The sequence below is a fragment of the Chaetodon auriga genome, chromosome 12 (assembly GCF_051107435.1).
Source record: "Chaetodon auriga isolate fChaAug3 chromosome 12, fChaAug3.hap1, whole genome shotgun sequence".
NCBI lineage: Eukaryota > Metazoa > Chordata > Actinopteri > Chaetodontiformes > Chaetodontidae > Chaetodon > Chaetodon auriga.
The window spans coordinates 6054491-6077439 of NC_135085.1; the positions used below are offsets into that span (position 1 = coordinate 6054491).

The window sequence follows — 22949 nt, forward strand, 5'->3', positions numbered from 1 at the left end:
GCGGACTCAAAGAGATCCCCTCTGCGTTACCTCTTCACAGCTGGTGCTCTGATTTAAGTGAATTTTGACACTAACACTGGTGACTGGAAGAATCGGGGTCAGCTTTCTCTGCTGCCACTTAAGTATGTCTGATATTCTGAGAAACTGGACAGACTCAGCACAGGCCCACAGCACTCTTTGACGATCTCAATAACACGATGTTAAAATCACAGTATCCACAACAATCACTCCAAACACTATGAGCTTCAAAATAAACAAGCGTTTGATTCACAGAGTTAGGGTTAAAAAGGAATTGTTGATTTTTCAAATGTCCTTAGAAGATTTCTGTCAGGGTCTTAAAGGTCTGGTGTGTGCAATTTAGAGGCATCTTTTGGTGAGGTTGCAACCAACTGAATGCCCCTTGTCTCACCCCTCCCTTTCCAACGGCATAGGAGAGCCTATGGTGGCTGTGCTCGTGAAGCTCAGACATGCATAAAGACTGGAAACAGCCATCCTGACTGTAACAAAATCCATCTGCCACCACCTCCAGAGCTCATCAATTAACACATTCTGTAACTATAAAAATGACCATTTCTGTTTTCACAAGGGGTCCATTCTAGAACTGTTTCTTGGACAGGGCATGAACTTCCTAGAGTCTCTGCTGGTCGCCTGGTGAGACTCTAGCAAGTATACTCATCTAACTCTTGGCAAGAAAGCATATTTCCCAAAAATGTAAAGATAATGCTGTAATGTTCCAAACGTTTCAGTTTCTACAGCCACCTCTCCTCCTAAAGGCACTGTTCGTATGGGGATGTGTTGGATAGTGTTGTACTCCCGGCATCTTCCTCGTGTGACGTCATTGTCTCCTTTGCTCCACTGCCTTTGAGAAAATGCATAAATTTTTCCTTCATGTTTCACACAAAGTTTCATAATTTTAAGTGAGGAGTCATATTCCTTAAGCCACCACAGAACAACGCCATCAGAGCGAAATGAAAGATTTGAAAAAAGAAAGCGTGTTCCAGCCTCTCAGAAACAAAGAGGTTCAAATGTCTTCTGCGACAGAAACGAGCCCACGGCCGTTCTTTCAAACCGTTTCTCACTGCCAACACAAACTGAATCCATTTCTCAGACGCGTCCTTGCTCCTAAAATCCCGAGAGAAATGTTTGAGATGATCCAAGTTCATTTTCTGTTCTTTCTTTTTTTTTTCTATAATGGTTGAGTAGAAATTGTGAATTTTTTTTTTATGCAAATGTTTTAATGTGTTGCACTTTATACCACAGTTTGCAATCATTTCAGAATCCATTGTAACACAGTCAACATAGGTCGTGTGTGTGTGTGTGTGTTTCCCCCCCACTAATTGAAAGATGTCAGTATTTCACTGTGGTGACTCTGCACAATGGGTTTTACTTAAACGACAAATTTCAGTTTTTCACACTGCATTTGTGTTACAAGTGGTTCATTAGGAGTTTGGTAAATATAAACTGCTTTTTTATCGATCTGGATTGTGAATTTCATTAACTTTAGTGCTGACAGCTGTAGTGCTGCTGTGTGGAATGCTCACATAATATCTATGATGCTATAAAGTGACCTTTTAGTGTCTTCTTGAGCTGGACACTTTAAATTTTGGTCTTGAATTTCAATTTCTAGAAGCAAATGATTTCTATTTTTCTATGTGCAAAAAGGCAGCGGCATGTACTGTAACATAAAGTTCTATACTTTAAGGTCTATTAATTGTTGGTTCAGTGATATGAAACAATAATAAATAGCTGGAATGATTTCTCTGTGTGTGCAGATTCTTCTTCACGCTGCAGACGATGTGATCCTCAAACAAATGTCAGTGATGTAACTCAAGGCTGTTTATTGTTGGCTTAGAGTTGTGGTTCCCCATGATGTGACACCCATAGGGGGGTTGCAAGATAAGTCTCAGAAGTGGCAAGATGATTAATATGATAGGAGAGGAAAAAATACATTCCTGCCACACAAAATCATGTTTTTTTTTCTGACTTTGCTCTAATCCCCCCCCCCCCCTTGTGAAGTACAGGATAATTATCCCTCCACAGGCCTCTGAGAAGGATTCAAATGAACTCTTTGGCATCTGCATCCATATCTTGAAATGCCTTGTTTTTTTCAGTTGCCGGGAGCAGACCACACATTTTTGTTGTAGACGATGGTCACCGTGTCAGATCTGATCATCACAGTGCCATAAGCTCTCGCTGTGTCTTGATCACACACAAGTTCAGATGTCATCTGGGAGGCGGGTGAAGCAACTGTCAATCATGGTGAAAGAAGAGTTGTGTGTGATGCTGGCGGCCTCGTGTAGTGAAAGACAGTTCCTGGGTGGCATGGAGAGGACAGTGTGGACACAAACTTTTCTTGTTTTGTTGTCCCACCTGACAGCAGTAATCTCTGCCTCCCTCCTCCTCCTCTGTTCGTCCTGGCTGTGCTCTGGACAGAGCATGTGATTGATCAATGTGAAGGAACATGCTGCGGGAGATGTCACGCTAAAATTCTGACCTGCTAGACTTCTCATCAGGGTGTCGTGGGGCGTCCCAGATGCTGCACGACAGGTCGTTTAGCATGTCAAGCTACACGGGTACAGACACCCGATTGTCATTCAAGATCGACCACAATGCTGGAAATTGGTCGGCCACAACAAAATCATCTCAAAATCTGGCTAGATTCATACAGTCTGATCCCAGCATAAGCTAATAGCTACGTTAAGTTAGCTGGCCTGGCTGCCTGAGCAGAGAGCAGCTGCACACGTCCCTGAAACCAGGCTGTGAGTTGCCAAGTTGCAGTGACAGATAGGTTGAAATTTCAGGGTGAAGACTGAGGATAGGGTTACGGGTTAGGTAAGTCTCCAGGAAATGAATGTAAGTCTATGTAATGTCCCCACAAGCGATGAAAACCTCACGTGTGTGTATGTGTGTGGCCGACAATTTCTTTAACTTCATGCTGCGATTGACTGTATGGAGGTGAGAAAATGTGAAGGGTTTGACCTTCTCATTCTACTTTTTTCACACGACTATTTCAGTCTCTCTCAGTGTGTGCAAATTGGTGCAAGACTATGAATGGCTTCAGGAGAGACGGTCTGAAAGTGTGCACCATTACTCCATTTACACTGAATATCAAGACAGCCATTAACACTTTTGCCTTCAGACATATTCAGACAAAACACAAAGGAGTTCTTTTCTTGAGTACTGGAGTGCTTTGAATTTTGAGGTCAGCTTTGCTGAGATGTACAGCACTCATTCTGACAAGAACTCCCTACTCAAGCAGTAGCATCTCACTGACTGTTCTGTTTCAGTCCAATAAAGTATAAAGCATGCGACTACAGTATCACAGAACCCAGGCTGTTAATCACAATAACAATCACTGAATATCAGTCTTGCATCATAATCCAACATCAGCAGTTTATAAGCGCCCAGTTCTGATTCAGGATCACGTCTGGTGCTGCTGGAGAGCGCAGCTCCAGGAAACAGGATGTGGGGTTATTTCTGCTGAATCCAATTACCTTTCTGCTAATGCACAGTCTTAACAGTTTTGGAAGCCAAGTAGAGATTAGGAGCATATGCAGCTGAAACAACATATCTGCTGTCAAGCTAAATCTGATTTTTCCAACCTGTGCTTCATTTTTCACAAGCACAATGAGATCAGCCTTTTCATGGCGATCAAATCATGGACTAAGAGCCTGTGATTTGTCCCTCCTTAAGGAGCTCTGAAGAGATTAGTACTGTGTCAGAAAGAGTTTGCTTTCTTTTTCTGCGCTATTGTAAAACCAGACTTAAGGCCAAAAAAAAAAAAAAAAGAAAACGTGTAAAATCTACACTGTATTTTGCACAAGAAATGTCAGACCTTGTTCAAAGAGAACTTGCAAGTTTCTTTTATGGTGTAACATTTTTCAGGAGAGGCAGGATTTAACCGCTAGAGATTAGTGTTACTGTGCCTGAAAACATGTTGGCTCAGTGCGAATGGTGTCCTCATGTGGCAAACCTTACCTGCCCTAGGCAGTCGGCACAAAATGCTAGGAATTAATCCCAAGGTGTCTGCCACAGATGCTCAGATCAGCCGCTCAGTTCATGACCATGTGAACTGCACTGATTTACATGCCAACCTGGTCACTGGAATCCAAAACCACCGCAGTGAATGATATTTCGTGTCAGTGTAAACTTGGCATGTATAGAAGCAAATACTGCATCTTACATAAATGCATAATTTTATTTAAAAAAAAAATGGAATCATTCTAAATACCACTGACTTTATAGCATTGAAATATTAACTGTATGTGATTTATATTTCTCTCTTTGAAAATTCCAGTGGTAATAATGCAAAAACTTGATTTTAAGTGTATTGTTTAGAGTCTACTCCATTCAGGTTGTTTAAGTTCAGTTCGTCAGATTCTGACCTAACCAGGTTTAAAAAAAAAAACAGGTTTGCTCAAACTGGACTTTAAAATTCGGACTTAAAATTCAAAGGCTTGAACATATGACAAATGACCAGTGACTGACAGATAATGACAGCTAGTGTGCTATCCTGCAAAAGTGGGGGTGCCACCCATTAATTTTAACACTGAAATTCCCGCAGTTAAAATTAGTGGCTGGATGTTTCAAAGTTGGAAAGTCAGACTCCATAAATTAAGAGAGATGCTTCTCAAAGAAAAATGTTTCAAAGCTCTAAATCAGTGGTATGAAAATAACACTGATATAGAAGTAGTAATATGGTGAAGCCACCTTCATCAGTGTCATCATGACCTCAGCTCTGACTGGGTTTAGGGTGATCCCAGTCCTTCCACTATACTCTGTACACAAATGAAGTCACGTGGTTGAGAGATCTAATTTAAGCAGACAGCGTTAAGTGCAGCAGAAGATGACACCAGAGAGGGTGGGGCTGGCTTGACCAGTTGCACTAATGACTTCTTTAACTCTAATGAGGTTACCGCTGTCAGAACAAAAATAGTAAATGAGCGATGGTGTAAACGTTGGCGTGGATTTCCTGGTTGTTCTTTACATATTTATTTTGTGCTTTTAATGTCACAGAGTTGTAAACATCTGTAATGAAGCACACTGTTTCACTTGCTTGCTCTCGCCTGTTGTCCCTTTGTAAAAATGCTTCACGTATTAAGAGATTTTCAAAAGCGAAGACATTCCCTCTGTGCTTGTACCATTCAATTTTACACTTAATTGTATTCCGGCAGAAAACACTCAAACTCTCTTGTCACTGGGGAGGGGAACACGACAGAGCAGCTAGAGCTAGCGAGAGAGCGACTAAAGGGATTATCATGAGCCAGTTCAAGAGAATGTCTCATCCCATTGCTGGCCATCATCAAAGCAAGCCCAGTGTTTCTCCACAGGGAAACACGGGATTAGCTGCTCCGTGCTGTTAGTGGTGACTGTTCCTGTTTCCAACCAAGACGACTGCCTGTTCTTCTGCTTTCCAGAGGACAACTTTAGCTTCAGTCTCTCCTCAAGACTTCAGGAATTCAAGCTGCCACCTGGGTTCTGATGCCGTGATCGAACAATGTGACGGATGAAGTCTTTGCTGCCTTTGCAAAGAGTCACATGGAAATGGGCAGTTGCTTTTTCGCAGTTTGCAACTCATGGATATTCTTGGGCTTGTCAAACTCACGCAAGAGGAAAACTTCATCTTATTGAGCCTCTTTTGTCACTTCACCAGTCCAGAGTGACTACCTCAGATCATGCTTATGACCAAACCCTTCTTGTGGAGTTGCAGGGAATCCTGTCCTCTATGGCATCCTGAGGAGATTTATCTGAGGGAGGATTGGGAGCATGTGCAATGATCTCATGCCTCCCTTGTGACCTCTGGTGACCCTTATCTCTTGGAAGACCTGACAGAGACCAAAACGGATAAATATCAACGGCCTGACAGGATTCAGTCTTCTGTCGGGTAGGATGAGACAACGTATTGCAGCAGGATCATGGACATAAACTCTAGGACGTCCTAGAGTTGTCCTGGCACCCCACAGTAATTGAAAGAGTCGGGGGAAAGGGACGGTTTAAATGGTGTTAATAACAGAGGAACAAAGTGAAGGTTCAAAGGTTAGAGAGAATGGAGTTGCCAGACATGTGGGACTGGGTGACAAAGTTGCTATGGATACACCTGTCATGTCCGTCACCAGCGATGATGAAAATGGTAATGAGTATGAGGTGTCAGGAGAGGACAATAACGAAGAGACTGAAGTTGATTACACACGAAACTATTGGGAGGATGAGGACGATATCTACCAGGAGTTCGAGGAGTTGGACTTTGAGGCCCTGCCGGATCGCTCCGACACACGGAGCATCGCCTCTGACGATTCTTTCTATCCCCCAGACAGTTCAGTCGTGTCCCTCTTGTACCGCTCGCCAAGCCCCGATAGCCCAGAGCCCATTTCCTTCTTTAATGCCTGCTGCAACAACAACGCCATCATCGTCAAGATTATGATCAGACAAGGAGTGACGGAAGAGGAAGTGAAAGAAACGGACAGGAACAGAAGAGTAGGTGTCTCTGCTTTAATGTATTTGAAAGAAATGTTTGATTTTCAGGCACGTCTGGCTTGTTTTCACTGCTAACTTGAAACCAGCAAAGTCTATATTTTGTTTCCAGCTTTCCTGATGGAAATACCCATACAGAATGGAAGCAGGAGTCTGTAGGATTGGACTTCGGTGATGTCACTGTTCTTTTCAAAGGTCTTTTTTAGTGCTTCAGCTTTAACAGTAACCTGTGGACCATGGTTCCAATATTCAAAACCACTGCAAAGCACTCCAGACTAAGCTATGACACCTTCCCATGACCACACCCAACTTCACCCTACTCTCCCCGTGTGTGACGTAAATGAGACTTTCAGGCTAAAATAATGCTCCATGATCATATTCAAACTCAGGCTCTCTCTCTCTGTTTTTAGAGTGAATGTGAGAGACATAATGTCAGTAAACAAGTGGTGCTTCTTGCCATGATGTATGGGAATGGATTACTAACCATCTCTTATCATAATGGCAATAATTCTTATGTCAAGAAATACTGACTCATCTTTTCTACGACTGCATACTTCTACAATCTGACTGGTAGTCATTTTCTCATTTTCTCACTGCTCTCAGCTTTCACTCTGAGGCTGCCCATAAAAACTGGCTAATGTCACTGTCACCCCTCCTCTTGCTCATGCTGACACTCACTGTGAATGAAAGCTGCTTGCACTTTAATCAAACACTAATAATTGTTTATATCAAAAGCCAGTACAACTATAGTGCTATACGAATATGCAATACATGAAAGCTAGTTGTACAACTGTGTGCATAAACAGTACAACATAAATGACTGACACTTCACCCAGACTTCTGACAAATATAACACAATGAAGACATTAACGTTCAGCCACACATTCACGAAGCGAATGTGTGGCTGATTTACCTTTCAGGTAACTCAGCTATGTTCACTGATGTTAGCGATGGTTGATTGATTAGCACTCACAAACGGTTTTGAGCTGCTAAATCACAATCAACACTAGCATAGCCTCCACACACAATAGAGAGACACAGTACACCGTTTGACATTGATTGTACATACAGCAGCTGCTTCTGCTGGTGTACGGCAACACTACTTGGACAAAAACCACACACACAGAACTGCAGTATACTGTAATACTAGAACTGCTTGTAGTAATAATACCCATTCATTAAGTTGTGTTAGAGTACATTTGCTAATGATCATTTCATGATGGCGCTGCTCGGTTGCCTGTTGTAGCGTAGCAAATTTTGTTTTGATTTACATTTTTGAATATTAGAGGGATGTTTCCTTCCAGATATATATCACAATTACAGCACTGTGGGGATATGACAGTTTATCTTAAATTCTGGTTCAAAACAGTGCAGTGTAGGTCATGGTCATAGGCAAGACCTGCGGTTCACATCAGTGAGCTGTTGCAGCAACTGGGAATATTACATTATTTAAATTGCCTTGGTATGGGAGCTGTTTCTGTTGCCCAGCATGCATATGATCTTTTATGCCTGCAGTGTTAATTGGCCACTCAGTACAACTGTGGCCATTGTAAGCTGTTAGGTGTTATATTCACAGCTTACAAGTACCAATTAGAACTCACAAACTGCTGAGATTTTTCAGTGTGAGTTCAATAAATGAAAAATCTTCAAGTCTGAAATGTAGAATTTCTTTAAGAAACGTCAGTGTTTATATAATCCTATGATTGATCAAGTCCAATGACGTGTTATGGCGCTCAACAAGACGATACAGTAACCAGTGAAAATCATGCTGACCCTGTTTGAACCTCGCTGTTTTACTCAGCGGCTGGTTTTGTGGTCAGGTCAGTTGAGCCTTGTGCAGGTCCTGAACATCAGCGAGACACTGAAGGTCAAATCCTGAAGAAGCGTTCAGAGCAGTTGGTTAAGCCTTCAGTGGCAGATGGGGGGTGTCAACTGTACAATGACAGTGTCAGGAAGCAGCTTGCCATCAGGGCTCAGCTTTTAAAGGGACATTGACTTTAGCACCAGGAAAGATATACTGTATGCTTAGAGAGCTGCAACAGACAGAGAAAGACTTGTCCTGGAGCACTGCGCCAGTAATGTCTTTCAGGACACAGAGGAGTATGTTGACATAGCATATGCTGCCATGGAAATGAGCCGAATCAGTCCGTCCACTGTTTGTAGTGTATCCCAGTAAAAACCCTGTAGTATGTGTTCCAGGCTGGCCTCCTGACTGTGCCACGCTGACCTTATTTTCTGTATGAATGCATGCTGTGGTATTCACAATCTTCACCTTCCTCAACTTTAAGAAACTGTAAGAAAATTCATCTCTCCTCACTCTCATCAGAGGTTTGACTTCCTCTTTGTTCAAGATGGTTCCATTCACAGGGAATGACTGAAATATTGTCTGGGTTGTTTCAAAGTTCACATGATGCCTAACATTGTGTGCAAGTCGCATATGTAGCTAACGTTAAGTCATTTTGGTCCCAATTATTTCAATTATTAATGCATATTCTCTCTTACTTGTTACCCTAAAAACAAAGCCTGAAAGTCATTCCCTTGAATTCATGATATAACAACTGTCTCACAATCCCAATTCTCCTCTTGATCCGTGTTTAAATTAATTTCTTGTCATATTCCATAAAGATTTAATTGGTCAACCAGCTGTACCTTTTGAGGTGCTTTATTACTACCCATGAGACAGTCAGGGAGGCCTAATTTATTACTTGTCATATCTAATTCAGCAAGACTGGCACTAAGGTGCGAACTACAACAAAATGCCACTGAATGGAATAAAAATGTGGGTCATAAAACTTTTTGTATCATAACTGCAGACAGAAAAGCTTTTTTTTTGGTAGCTTGGATTTGGTTACTGATATAAACCAAACCATAAAAACCTTTCCACTTTATTTTGATTTGCGTACTTTATGTGATTATTTTCAAACATTTTGAAGATTTGTGCATTAATATCTTGGTTGCTCCATTTGCCTCATCATGTCAGGAGTCCAGAATTTGTCTTTGGAGTACAGGAGCAGAGGGGGAAACCATTATGTACTCTTCCTGTCATAAACATCTTGACCCACTGTACTTACCCAAGGCCCCATTTACTGTCCACCTGCTATTCACATGCATGTGAAGCCCAGTGTGAGAACTCAGCTCAGAGTTCGTCAGTTGTGATTTGTATCTGGATACATTATGTGGGTAATGGCATTTGACCCATGGACCACCTCCAGATGTGGTCTGGCTGATCACAGTGTGTTCTGTGTGCATTTACACCAGACATTAACATGTGTTTTTCCTAGCTTGCATATTAGTGCAAATGTAACTGAGTCAGAGTTGTACACAGTTCTTTGAAATGTAGGGATGCTAATAAGTGGTTTAGGTAATGAGTTTAAAGTCATGGTTTGCTTACAAACTGTATGATCATCTGACCACCTTTGTTATTTCCTTGGCTGGAATTTTCTTTTCAGCAACACTGGAGTGAAACACGATCTCAGCAAGAAATGGTGGCCAAGAAGATCCAGTCTAGTTTACGTTCTGTATAACACTCAGACAGAGCCACGCCTTGTGGCTAACTGTTGCTGATCTGATGTCTTTCTTCACATGCTGTCACACTGCCAGCTGGTGCAATTCTGGAAGCAGACTGGTGGGATACCAGGTGGATTACATTTATCAGTTAGCAAGAAGGTTTATTAATATTAACTGTCTCAAAAAGCTGAAAATGCAACCCCTGTCCCATATGGAAATGTGTTTTTGTGGTAAAATATGACAGAAATATATATATTTTACCCCTAATCCAAACAGTAACTCTGATTTAACAGCTATTACCCTTTTAAATAAGAGCAAACCAGCCAGTAGCTATTTGGACAGTTAGATGCTTGGCAACTGACCACTCCAGTTGGAAACCCATGTTTAGCCTTAGTTAACAGTCCATTACAGACTCACTATCAGTCGGTTACACGCTGTGAAAAACAGTCTTTTGCTTTGCTTGGAGGCAACATGACTGATAAGTGTTATTTCTTTTCAAGGGAGTCACTGCAGTGTTTTTCTCCTTTGAGGAAATATGGTTATGAATCCATAAAAAAAGCTCCACCACAGCTCCAAGAACCAGTTTGATGTTTTTAAGAGGCTAAATCAATCACAGACAAAAAGAGAGGAGGACACTCTAGCGCTCTTGTTTTTGTGTTTCAGTCTGGCCTGATTGTGGCGTGCTACCATGGCTACGTGGACGTGGTCATCGCCCTCTCTCAGTGCCCGTACCTTGATGTTAACTGGCAGGACAACGAGGGCAACACTGCTCTTATTACTGCAGCACAAGCAGGTAAACACACCCCCCGCCTTTGAATTGAGCCCCTCATCCTGGCTGTGTGTCCGTGTGCAGACTGTACTCTCCTGTTTGTTTAGTTTAAGTGTGGCATTTTGGGAAATACAGTTACTGGCTTTGGAGACATGGTTGTAATTTTCTGCTTGTTTCGTCTTTTGCTCTCAGACAGCTCAACAAATGATGATGATTCCATGATGGTGTGGAAGCAACTTAATAGAAACTTTGGTTATTTACAACTTTTTTCATGTTTTTTCATAGCTCTGGCCATCCTTATTAACATTGTACTGAGACAATGATGCTAAAACTTGGTCCCACAAACAGACACAAGCTGTCAGACAGTTCTACAGGTTGGTAGTTAGCTGGCAGTTTAGCCAGACTGGCTACCACTTGGAGGTCAAACCAAAAGTGAACAAGCCAAAGCCACAAGCCAAAGCTGAAGCTGAGCCTTCTAGACTGTAATAGATTTACAGTCAACATTTTGGCTAATAAGCCATGTGGTTTTCTCTCTTCCAAATACATTTGTCTAAACTGTTGGCTTGTTTACACCCTGTCTGATCGTCTGAAAGCTTGGGCTCCTTGATACAACCTATTTTTAGCCATCTTGCTGCGCTCCAAGATTCCAGCAATGACTTTGGCGAATACAGTTAGTGATAGATCCAATGGCCGCAGCCAACTCGACTTCTACTTAAATCAAAAGGATCTTATAGTTAAAAGGAAGTGCCATAATCCTGTAATTGCTACATGCGTCTACTGTTAAAAGCCTAATCTTGCTTTAAATGGTGATGGCATCTTCTCTGATACAAATCAAAAGACCTGGAGCACACAAGCTTAAGACCCAAGACCAGCCTCATACATAAAGGCGAAGATCTGCTTACTAATGAAGCGTTTAGTGAATTTTCAGGATCTGAGTACCAAAGCCAAAGCTAATGGAAGCATCTTTTTGCTGGAGACAGAGTCGTGCTCTCCTAGACAGGGATCCATAAAAAGATTCTGTAGAGATGGTCGAGAGCTTATTCAGTTGAGTTCCCAATCTTTCTCCTTCATTTACCACAATGTGGAACAGTTTCACTGTAGTAACTAACAACCTCTCATCACTTCAGATACACACACAACTTCCAGGATGTCTAATTTCATCTTGAAATCCAAATATGACATTTGTGTCACAATTTGTGTATTCATAAACCATTTCTTTACCTTATTTAATATTCCTCATGATCCATCTAAAATTTAATCTGTCTCCCAGCGAGACATGTTGCATACTTTAACATTTCTGTCTGCCCACTACTTTTGATCCATAATTTACAGTGGTAGAAAATTTTATTGCAGGGAATTGAGTTTCAAAATTGATCCAAATTGAAGCACAGAGCATATTATGCAGTCTGGTGCTTCCATTTGCAAGAATCACTGTTATTTGCTGGGATTAGAAAGTACCATGGTAAGTAATTTCATAGTGATGCAGCCACATGTATCAGACATGGTGCCCCAGCCTCTCATCTGGTAACGATGATGAATGGCTCTCTGTGGCCTGTGATGAATAGCTGCAGACTCCTCTTCATTTTCTGCTTCATTAAAAGAAGTATTGATCCCCTTTCATGATAAAGTGTTCTGCAACACCTCGGGGGAACAGGTGTGCAAGACTGTGAGTCCACACAACTACAGCCGAGTTGTCAAACCCATGAGATGAAAAACTTCCTCTAAAACCCGTCAATAAAGGCAGAAGGAGTGTGCACATAAGCTGGGAATGAAACCCAGGTGTTCTCAGGTGAGCTCCCATTATTAACCATCCTCCTCGCCCTTCCACTCAGCCATGCTTCAGCTTCTCGCTGGATCTCTGTAATGGAGTCCTGTTGCGTGCTCAAACTCTGCATTGTGCTCACTTCAAGGAATTTCAGGAGATCAGACCGTTTCATTAGCCTGGATTTAGACTGGATTTACTCAATTAGGAGCTCAGGTTGTGAACATTTAAGAAGCTGCGCTGATGGTAAAAATCTGCAGTTTGACTTCAAATCCCATCAGTGACAGAGAGTGGCTGACAAAATATAAGCTTGAAATGAAGTTGGAACTCCACTGAACTGCAGACAGCTGTTAATACAACATTCTTAACCTTCTGTATACAGGACTGAATTTAACTGTAAGTCACACATAGACATTAACTGACAGTACAACAGATATATGAGAAGAAACTGCCATGGAGAAAGGCTAAGCTGCTAAAACCACACATCTGTGTCTCTTTCTGGTCTGCAGGTCATATGATCATCTCTAACTACCTTCTTAACTACTTCCCTGGGCTGGACATCGAGAGGAGGAACTGTCACGGTTTCACAGCTTTGATGAAGGCCGCCATGCAGGGCCGGGCTGAGTGCGTCAGAGCTCTCATGCTGGCTGGTAAAACACATGCATTCAATCAACTGAGGTCAATGGACATCTGTTCTAGAAGCTTACATCTTGAATGAAAACCTTTATTTTTCTTACAGGTGCATGTATGTGCATTAGTTGATTAGATGTATCTGTCAGGGTAGACATCGCTTTTGCTGTATTGGTGAATGTGCAAGTGCAGAGCTTCTCCCTCGCATCGACCGCTTCTGTAACTCCTTATGTTTCCAGGAGGTGATATTCAGGCACGGGACAGTGGCCGCAGTATGACACCCAGGGAGTGGGCTCTCTTCACCGGTCGATACGAGACAGCCAACCTGATGTATCGGCTAATGACAAAACCCTGTGCTGAGCAGTTCTGTGATTCCTTCTCCAAGGAGTGGCCCATGCTGGAGGTTATTAAGAATGATCGTGATTACTGTCCTACAACCCTGATTCCATAAAAGTTGAAATGTTTCATAAGATGTAAATAAAGACAGAATGGAACCATTTGCAATTCATACCCAGTCATGATACTATCACCTGTTACCAATGAACTTGTTTACCTGTGGAATGTTCCAAACAGGTGTTTTTGGAGTATTCCACATCTCTCCCAGTCTTTTGTTGCTCCTGTCCCAACTTGTTTGAAACATGTTGCTGCATCAAATTCAGAATAAGCAAATACTTACAAAAATCAATGAAGCTGATGAGGTCAAACATTAAATATATTGTCCTCGTGCTGTTTTCAATAGAATGTATGTCAAAAAGGATTTTACACAGCGTCTCAATTTTTATGGAATCAGGGTATTGCTGAATGCACCACATAATGCTTTTTATCCCCCAGTGAGAACTTCAATACAAGCAGTGAGAATGAATTCTTTTTTAATTTGACGTTTGCTCTTGTTGTGTAGGAGCTGGTGGCCAAGGCCCAAGAGCCAAAGTCCTGCTGGAGGCGTTTGATCAACTTCCTCTCCTGCTGCCCTTATAGGTTTTACATCAACAACAAGGTAAACCCTGTGGATGATGGTGTTCTCGACCACATGGTCCGAATCACCACCAGCATCTCCAGTCCGTTCATTGCCACAGCTTGCCGCACGCTAAGTCCAGGTAGCCCGCCGTGCATTGGGAAGCGTCGTCATGCTGTGCAGGAGATCCTGAGGAGGCAACGGGTGGCTGATCTCAAGCGTCTGGGCCCGGACAGACTGAACAACTACAAGAGATTTTTCCAGAACTCGCGGGTCCTCCTCATCCCCAAAGCGATGGATCGGAGGGCCAGCCTCCAGCCTCAGCTGCTGAGTGACATGGCCACGGCATCCACGGTGGCCATGAGACGAGCAAGTCTCCTGCCTCTGAATATGCTGAGGAGAAGCAGCGTGCGGCCGGGCATCGTGGTGCCTAAAGTGAGGCTCTGTAAAGCCCCAGCTCCGAGCTTTATGCCAGAAAAATTGAAACGCAGCAGCAACCGCAACCAGCTCCAGATCCCCAAGTGGAACTACAAGATGAAGAGAATAGAGAGGAGGCAGGAAGAGGAGAGGAAAAGACTGTTGCCTCAGACAAGGAGGAGATGAGGGGAAAGAGGAGCATACTCACATTATCTGAGGGAGAAGGACATGACTTGCTGCAGCTTCAAAGAGCCGGCACTTACAACACATAGTGTTGTAAAAATAACCCATGAACTGACTCTTTAAATGTACTCTGTAACTGCTAATCCTCATTTTTGTTTGTTCTGATTGCAGACGTTGGATTTGTTGCCTTGTTTCTACTTGAGATCACAAACTCTATTTGTGAGGCATAATTTGTGGTGCAATGTGGGAGATATGGGGGCTCTTGGAAAAAAAATCTGCATGGTGTTTGTAATTCCTGCTGGGATGCTGATGAAACACGTTTTTCCATGTTGGCAGCTTACGTGTATGGTAATGACATGTGGCAAAACAAAAGAAGATGAAGTGTAAGGGTTTCAGTGTTCTTTAAAATACCGTGAGTGCTCGTCACTTGGTCTAAAGCTGAAGTTTCCAACTCAGAACATTTGCTACAAGGCTGCTAAGAAGGAAGCAGAGAGAAAAAGGATTCAGTAAGAGAAATGAGGAGAAAACAGGAACAGAGAAGAGAGAGATCACAGAGGGAAAAGGTCTAGGAGACAGCGTGTGTCTTGTTGCTGTTTTTTGTCTGAGTTGGAAGGAATGAGCACAGGACACGTACGTTTGAACAAGTGAAATTTGACAGTACAATTTGCCCGAAAGGAAGGACTATCAAGAGGGCAGAAATGGGGTTTGAAAAGGCAGGGATGTGGCAGCCAGTCGGAGGGATTTCACAGGATGGAGAGAAGAGCTCCGACACGGTCAAATGAAGATTGGTGGCTGGCTGCTACAGCAGATTGCCACAAGAAAGGATCGCTGAGCATACAGGAGGAAGCCAAGAAGCCATTTTACACTGATACACAGTAGAACAGGTATTTGAGAGGAAGGGACAAACTTATGTGCAGTGACTGAGCTGAGGAACCAGCTCACACAGGCTTTGTAAGGGCTTTGTGGAGAACTGGAAAGACAGAGCCAAAAATAAACAGCTTAGTACGAGACTTGTTGACTTCCAAAATGAGATAGTCCACCACTACTGTCTGCTACTGTATGTATCTCCTCTGGGAGAAATTGTGGGCCTTCATTAGTTGTTGCTGTATGAGTACATGTGTATTTGAATTTTTCATTGGAATGGCAGTGATGAAAAAGGACTTTAGGGGAGCTTTGGCTAAATAGAAGTATCCTAAACATCCATCCATCCATCCATTCCCACCCGCTAAACATAATACTACAAAATATCAGTGAGGAAAAAGTATCAAATATGACTTTTTTAGTATGCAAATCTGTATTGAAGATAAATCAGACAGGTTTAAATTAACTACACACCTTTATTACCCTCTAGTGGTAACCACTGAGAATTGCAACAAAATTATTACACTAATTAGTGCAGAGACCCATCAAAACTCCAAATAACAAACTAAATATTTTCAAGTGGTGGTTTCAAGGGTGTGAGCCATTTTGCGCCATGAGGCAACACAAATTTCACTAAATGGCCCTTTAATGTTTAATCCATCATGACAGACTGGGACTGAAGTGTTCTGTGCTGGACCGCCGGAAACTGTGCTGAGTACAGACTGTTAAGACCTCGCTGCACGGATCCTTTTCACATTTCTGCCAAAAACTGGAACTCTTAGGTAGCAAAACACAAGACAAAACCCTGAGCAACAGCTCATTTTTCTGCAATGTGTTGAAGCTGATGGAGGATTGAGGGTGGAGGAACGACTCTGGAGCGGGATTTAAAATCAACAGTAGGCTAAATTTGAGTCACTTCAACAAACTGCATTTCATTTGCTGACTACATGGTTGAGGAAAACCAGATCTACATGCCAAACTCACATTATTTGTCAAGTGAAACTTGACAGTCACAACACACACACCACCACCACAGTCACACATCTCTGGCTCCTGGGGGAAAACTGTGATTCATACTTGAATGTTACTTTGGATGAATCTTTTCTGTATTGTCATTTACGGTTCCTTGATTGTGTAGACTTATGTATACCTTTGCTTTGATATATCTAAAAATACTGTATTTTTTTGGAAAATGAAGCTACATTAAAGGGCTTTTGGTCAATTCTATGCACCTCTTTGTCATTCATTCAAGAGGGCACTTTCGCATAAAGTAATGAAGTAATGAAGCCTGTAATTGTTTAATGTCTTCTTCTGTGTTTTCTCATTACCCACAAAGATCATCCAAATGACTGCAGTATACTTGTTGGTGATGCTCTGAGGCTGCCTAACTGAAAAATCACCCTAATATTATTACAATACATGATGCTTCCACAATGCTTTAATACTGTTAATACTGTTTCATATATGTAGTTATTTATTTATTTTTGGGCTGCTGCTGGCATCATGAAAGGTACTTTTTCTTCACACTGCATGATGCATTGGCAATGGAGAAAAACAGTACAAAATAAAAAATAAAAAATACAATGTTCTGTTGAGAATTTGTTCATTAGCAACCTAAAGTATATGTTTTTGTAGGAGAGCTGCACAGTAAATCCAAAGTGATTTACTGTTTTCTCAAGGATGATGTCTGCGGCTGAAGTGTCTGTGTGTGCATTCATCAAGAACTGACAAAGAATCAGTGAAATTCTGGGGGGAGTTTTGACTCCCCCGTACACTCACCGTGAAACCTTCCAATGCTGCATCACTACAGGCGTTTCCTGTGTGATCTGAACTTTGGTTGTTGCTGACAGAAATGTAAGCTCAAAAATACTGTAAAATATTTGAATGGACTCACGAATAATTATACCGCAGAACTTTGGCTGATCACAAGTATCTTTTGCTTCATTTCTTCAGCAGCAGAGAAACACTGAATGCTAGAAGGAAGGCAGCTTGAGGGAGAATTTATTAAGTCTGCAGCATGTTGTTTTGAACTACAGGGGTCCTGCAAAAAAATATTTCTGGTGTGGCGGAGATAAGGATAAAGATGCACATCAGCGTCCGTCTCATTTGCGGAGCTGTGGCTGACACCAGGTCTGTGCTTTGCGTTGCACTCCAACAGTGCATGTGTAATGGGAAAAGACGTGACCTAACCCGAAGCTCTCAAAGATAAAGCCTGCGCCTGTGGTGATCTATCTGCAGAGACTAAAATGGCCGCCACCCTGACCTGTGCTGCAGTTTCTCTAATGACCACTAGAGGGGACTCATGACCCTTTAGATGTCAATATAGACACATGTAGCGTTAAGATAAACATGCACTCCCAGGTGTGCAAAGGCATACACATACACAGGCCCGTGAGTATCTGAAATGTGCTGACCTAGTGGATTATACAGAGCTGAAATTTAAACAGGACAGGGCTGTAATACATGACCCCGGTCTCACAGCATTTGTGTTATCTTGATCTCGGTCTCATGAGTGTTTTGACTCCAAGTTGTCTCAGCCCTGGTCTTTGGTCTGTCTTTTTTTTGTCTGTCCTGCCCAGCTGTGCGGCTCTGGCAGCACACTGGTCAGGCTTTTCTGCTGTCACTGATCTGTCAGCCCACCAGGATGCACAATTCTTTCATTTATAAGTGCAGGTAATCCATATTTTTCACAATGTGTCTGCCATAACAACCCATCATCGTCCTTTTAGACTTGTATTTTTTATGCACAAATGTATAAAAGTTATCAGACATTCATGGTTAACTTGTAAAATGTTTTTTTTTTCTTTTTTCTCAGAGTTGTAATCATGTTATCAGTTAATTCACTTTGTTTCCTGTTTTATCACATTTCAAACTTTTCAAAATCCAAAGAACTGTAGAATATTAATTAGGCACTGTTTTGTTTTTTGGTCTTACTCCTTACTTGGTCTCAAGCCCATTTGGTTCTCTTTCAAACTGCCCCCATACACATACACACACACACGCACACATAGACGCACACACGTGCACACACACCCACACAGGCCCTACCGTACTCACACTATCAGTGCTCTCATGCAAATAATAATAATACTAATACACCTCACGTATTTCCATGGTGTTTCTGCTTTCTGGCAACTGATGCCAAATTGCTGGAGTGTCCTTGAACGCACCAGCCAGGAGAGCTTTGAAAAATGGTCCCTCTTTGGAGCTACAAGACCACACAACAATAACTGACTGACTGAAAAATTGAAGCAAGACCATGTTCACTGTGATGGATTAGTCATCTCAAGCAAGTTTCAAGTCATTGAAAGAGGATTTGCATATAAGTACTGAAGGAGAGGAAAGCAAAGGCTGCATGGAAAGAAGGAATTCAACCTGAAAAGCTTATGATGCATGAGGACTAGTGTAACAATCTGCAGTTTTTACACACAGAACCTGGCAAATACTCTTTCAAACCATGAAAAATACCAAAGACACTTTTTTTTGGCAACAGAACAAACAACTACTGAAGTCAGAGGTTCTTCGATGGTCCGTTTATATTTTTTGGAGCAGTTGCAATCTGTTTGAGGCAATAGAAAGATTCACAATTCTCTTTTTAAAACACGTTTGGTCTAGCAACAAAAAGGTTACCGACGTTTTATCTCCATACAGGTCGTATAGTCAGGTTTTTTCTGCCTAAGGATCACAAGGACATACATAACGTTGTCAGTTTCCAGATGCTCACTAACAAATACAGTACATCTGTTTTTCATCCAGTGTTTTTGTGGGGACAGTTGCATTATGAGTAATTTCTCAAGCATCGGAAGATGACCTCTAGGACTTCTAAACAGCAGTGGGTAGGGAGAACCAGGGTCTGTCGTCACGTTTTACAATTTAGCCTTTCTCACGTTAGAAAATAGAAACAAATAATAAATCACCATTTAGTTTCTGATTTACTGACAACAAATACTCATGCAATCATGGGTGCATCTTTTGCTAATTAGCATCATGAGACCGATTGATCAGAATTGGGGGGTTTCATGCACGGGTGATTGTTCTTTGTTACCCGCTTTGAAACAGTCACCTGTGATATGATTGGGACGCACAGCTGATCATCAATAGTTTGTTATCGATGCAAAGGGGAACAAACATTTTGGGCACAGTTAAAATACAGACATGTTGGAAATACTTCTTGTGGATGTAGCACCTTTTCAGACTGCTTTAGTGACAACATGGATCCCTGGGCCCTGGTCTACTCTACTCCACATAGCAACAACATTACTACACAAAGTCGACAATTTAGTGTGTTGACCAGAAAATAAAATGTGAACAAAATTCCTACATGTAGCTGTTTTTTTTTACAAGTCTTTTTCCATAATGTTGCTGCTATAAGTGACATCCACATCTGCACATAAAAAGTATATATTTATATTTATATAATATATATCCGTACTCTATTAACAGTTTTGTCTACCATGAAGTTAGAATTGCCACCCATCTCTCAGAAAAGTTTTTTTTTTTTTTTTTTGTACTTCAAACATTGATTATTTTACAACACAGAAATGAACTAAATTTGTACAACTTTGGAGGAAGCGATGCTCCGCCTGGTCACAGTCCCTCCATGGTTTTCTTTTTTTTTTTTGTTTTTTAGTTTTCTTTTTCTGTTTTTCTCCCCAGTCCCGGTGCAGTAAGACAGTTTTCATCCCAGTAAAACACAGTTTAGAAAAACCAAAGCATTTACAAACTGGCATCGTTAGAACCACAAGGATGTCCGGCTGAGAGCTTCAGCTGAACTTGGACCCTTTAACACGCCCCGAACTTTCCCCCCTGCCTTCTTCGGCTGAGGGGAAGTAACCCTTGTTTGGCACGGTTACTATTTACACAATGAGCGCAGTTCACTCAAAGGAGGGGCTCATGGGAACAAAAGGGGGGTTTGGAGGTGTTCGTGTGGAAAGATAGCCGCCAAAAAAGCAAAGCTAGCCTCATAAAAATGAGTTTTGTCATGGAAAAGGCCGCTCAATTGTTTGAGCCTCTCTTTAGCTATTTTGGCAGCTGGACTGTCAGCTATTGTGTGAAAACTGTCATCTGTAGGGCAGTAAAAGGAGCACCATGACCTACCAGAATTGGTGCTTCAATACCCAATTCATACTCAGTGTTTCACGTTAACGTCCCTCTGGAGCTGTGATATGAACTTTGAAAGTCTGAGTGCAGATACCGTGTGTGTTTGCGTGTGTTTTGTCTTTTTTACTGGGGGTGAGTGGGGTGGTTAGTGGGGAAGTGAGGTTGACCCAATGGCGAAAGGCCTGACATGACACAGAAAATAGTGCAATGTACAGTACACAATGCATCTCCGTAAATGTACAGTGTACATCAAATACTATACAACCAGAATCCAGAATTAAAAAAGTAGAAACACAACAAAAGAAAAAGAAAAAAAAAAAAAGAACCTGTTACAAATGACAAAGTCCAGAGGCGTTCTTTGCCCAGAGGAGGAAACATCACGCTGAAGCCATAGAGAGAAACAAAAGTTCGTGTGACAGATGTCCTACATGTCCTACAGCTCTGCTTCTTGTGCTTCACATTACTAAAAGCCATGTTGCTATACCACATATTTACAGGGGTCTCCTGGGTATCTCTCACACATTCTATTTGCAATCCAAAACCTTCCGTCCCCCAGTCCACTGCTCCACGTTTCTCTTTCACTGTCCTTCTTCATCTCCACATCTTTCCCTTCATGTTCCTTCATCATATCCGTCCCTCCTACGTTCTGTATCCAGAGGCCTTCAGGTGCAGGAGGTCTTTCAGTCTGCTGAACCTTCTAGGAGTAGTTGATCACAAACTAAACACAGAAAGAAAATGTGTCTGTCGGTTGTGTTGGTGGTGTGCATGCACATGCATGGCCGCTCCTCCGTTCGCTTCTGTTCCTCCTTTGTCCCCTCTCCCTCCTCCCTCTGGTGTCTCTGAAAGGAGTGTAATGTCTTAGGATTTCTCCTCCTGTCTCTTGTCCTGCACTCCATCCTCCCCCTCTGTGGTCCTGCTATCTATGATGCTACTCAGGAACTACAGGGGAGGACGGGGAGGGAGGGAAACTGTCCTTTCATCTTCTCTCCTCCACTCTTTAAACTACCCCCTTCACCATCCTGTTTCCCATCATCCAACCTCTCCTCCTCCTCCTCCTGCAAATCCTCCACCCTCGTCTCCCCTTAGACCCAGGAGTCTGGTGAGGCTGGATAGTGGCTGGTCTCATAGTTGAGCTCGCTGTAGGGCCGTGAGGCTGAGTAGAAGTCTACATAGTTGCCAGTGGACTTGAGGCCCTGCAAGTGCATGTTGAGGTCACCCTGCGGGGGGCGCCCTCCGGCATGAACCTGGTTCTCGTAGAAGGCCTGGTCCTCGTAGGGGCCGCTGTCGGGCGGGGGAGGGTTTTGGAAAGGAGGGTAGGGCTCTGAAGGCAGGCCCTGAGAAGACACCTGTAAGAAAACAAAAATGATCACTGAGACAAAAGTAAGATTATGATGGATATGTTCAAAACAGCAACAAGTGCTCTAAACTGACCATGCAAAAAAAACAAAAAACAAAGTAAAGTTAAAATACCTGAAAGATTCAGGGACACGCAGTCACGGATTTGCATGGAGCTATGGGTCAGAAAGCACTTTGCCACAAAGTACTGATAGCTTTCAGACAATTTGAGCACTTAGAAATAATGCACTGTGTTCAAAAACATTAAAACTGCCCTTTAAGATATCAATTTGAATGTGACTCCTCACATTTCCATATTTTCCTCACACAACTGTTACCATCAGGGAAAATACAGAAATTTCTTCATAAATTACACTTTAACAAGAAGCAAATCCAGATTCAAACCTGACGTTTAACAAAAAGGCTGAGAAATAATGTGTGTGTGTGTGTGTGTGTGTGTGTGTGTGTGTGTGTGTCTATGAGCATTAAGAGGCAGCATAGTTTTGAATATCTGTCCATTCACTTTAAACCAGCAACACACTCTACACTGAAAACCATTTCAGAATAACTTTTACACTGTTCTGGTTGTCTTCTCACAGATGTGAGTGGAAGTGGGAGGGTGGAGCTGAACACCACCTGAATAATGAATAATGTGGGAGTTACTGTAAGACTGGCATACAAAATGAAGAACCCATACAGGTGTGTCCTCTCACACAGGACATCAGTGAGACATACTGTATGTACATGACTCCACTGAACTGAACTGAAACTGGTTTTAGTGTAGTAAGTTTTGGTGGCTGGCTGCCCAGTTCATTTATGTAGCTAGCAAACTGGTATGGATAGTATTCATGGTGCCCAGTGTTGTACATTGCTGTGAGACTGTGAGATGGAACCAGTCTGGGGTATCGCTGCCAAAGGCTGGGTGGGTGATATGAAAGGGTTTTATTGGCAACAATGCAGAA

At 42.3% G+C, this 22949-nt stretch overlaps 2 protein-coding genes across 10 annotated transcripts in view; one reads left to right on the top strand and one right to left on the bottom strand.

Annotated features, from left to right (window-relative positions):
• The first annotated feature begins 5870 nt into the window (after positions 1 to 5870).
• ankrd33bb (ankyrin repeat domain 33Bb) lies at positions 5871 to 14811 on the top strand. The gene is made up of 5 exons (XM_076744178.1): positions 5871 to 6474; positions 10642 to 10771; positions 13019 to 13159; positions 13379 to 13542; positions 14038 to 14811. The coding sequence occupies exons 1-5, from the start codon at positions 5998 to 6000 to the stop codon at positions 14692 to 14694; spliced, it is 1569 nt and encodes a 522-aa protein (XP_076600293.1). The 5' UTR covers positions 5871 to 5997; the 3' UTR covers positions 14695 to 14811.
• A 5248-nt stretch (positions 14812 to 20059) lies between these two features.
• Positions 20060 to 22949, bottom strand: part of ctnnd2b (catenin (cadherin-associated protein), delta 2b) — a 173722-nt gene continuing 170832 nt past the window's right edge. For all 9 annotated transcript variants that reach the window (XM_076744176.1, XM_076744175.1, XM_076744168.1 and 6 more), the window contains one exon: positions 20060 to 21998. In XM_076744176.1, coding sequence (XP_076600291.1) covers positions 21735 to 21998 — 264 coding nt within the window. In that variant the 3' untranslated portion in view covers positions 20060 to 21734. The remainder of the gene's footprint in view (positions 21999 to 22949) is intronic.

Bases quoted from the DNA above. Each gene is read 5' to 3' on its own strand.
- ankrd33bb (XM_076744178.1), top strand. From the start codon at position 5,998: ATGGTGTTAATAACAGAGGAACAAAGTGAAGGTTCAAAGGTTAGAGAG. The intron at 6,475-10,641 runs GTAGGTGTCTCT...TTTGTGTTTCAG, and splicing joins AAACGGACAGGAACAGAAGA to TCTGGCCTGATTGTGGCGTG. The intron at 13,543-14,037 runs GTTATTAAGAAT...CTTGTTGTGTAG, and splicing joins AGGAGTGGCCCATGCTGGAG to GAGCTGGTGGCCAAGGCCCA.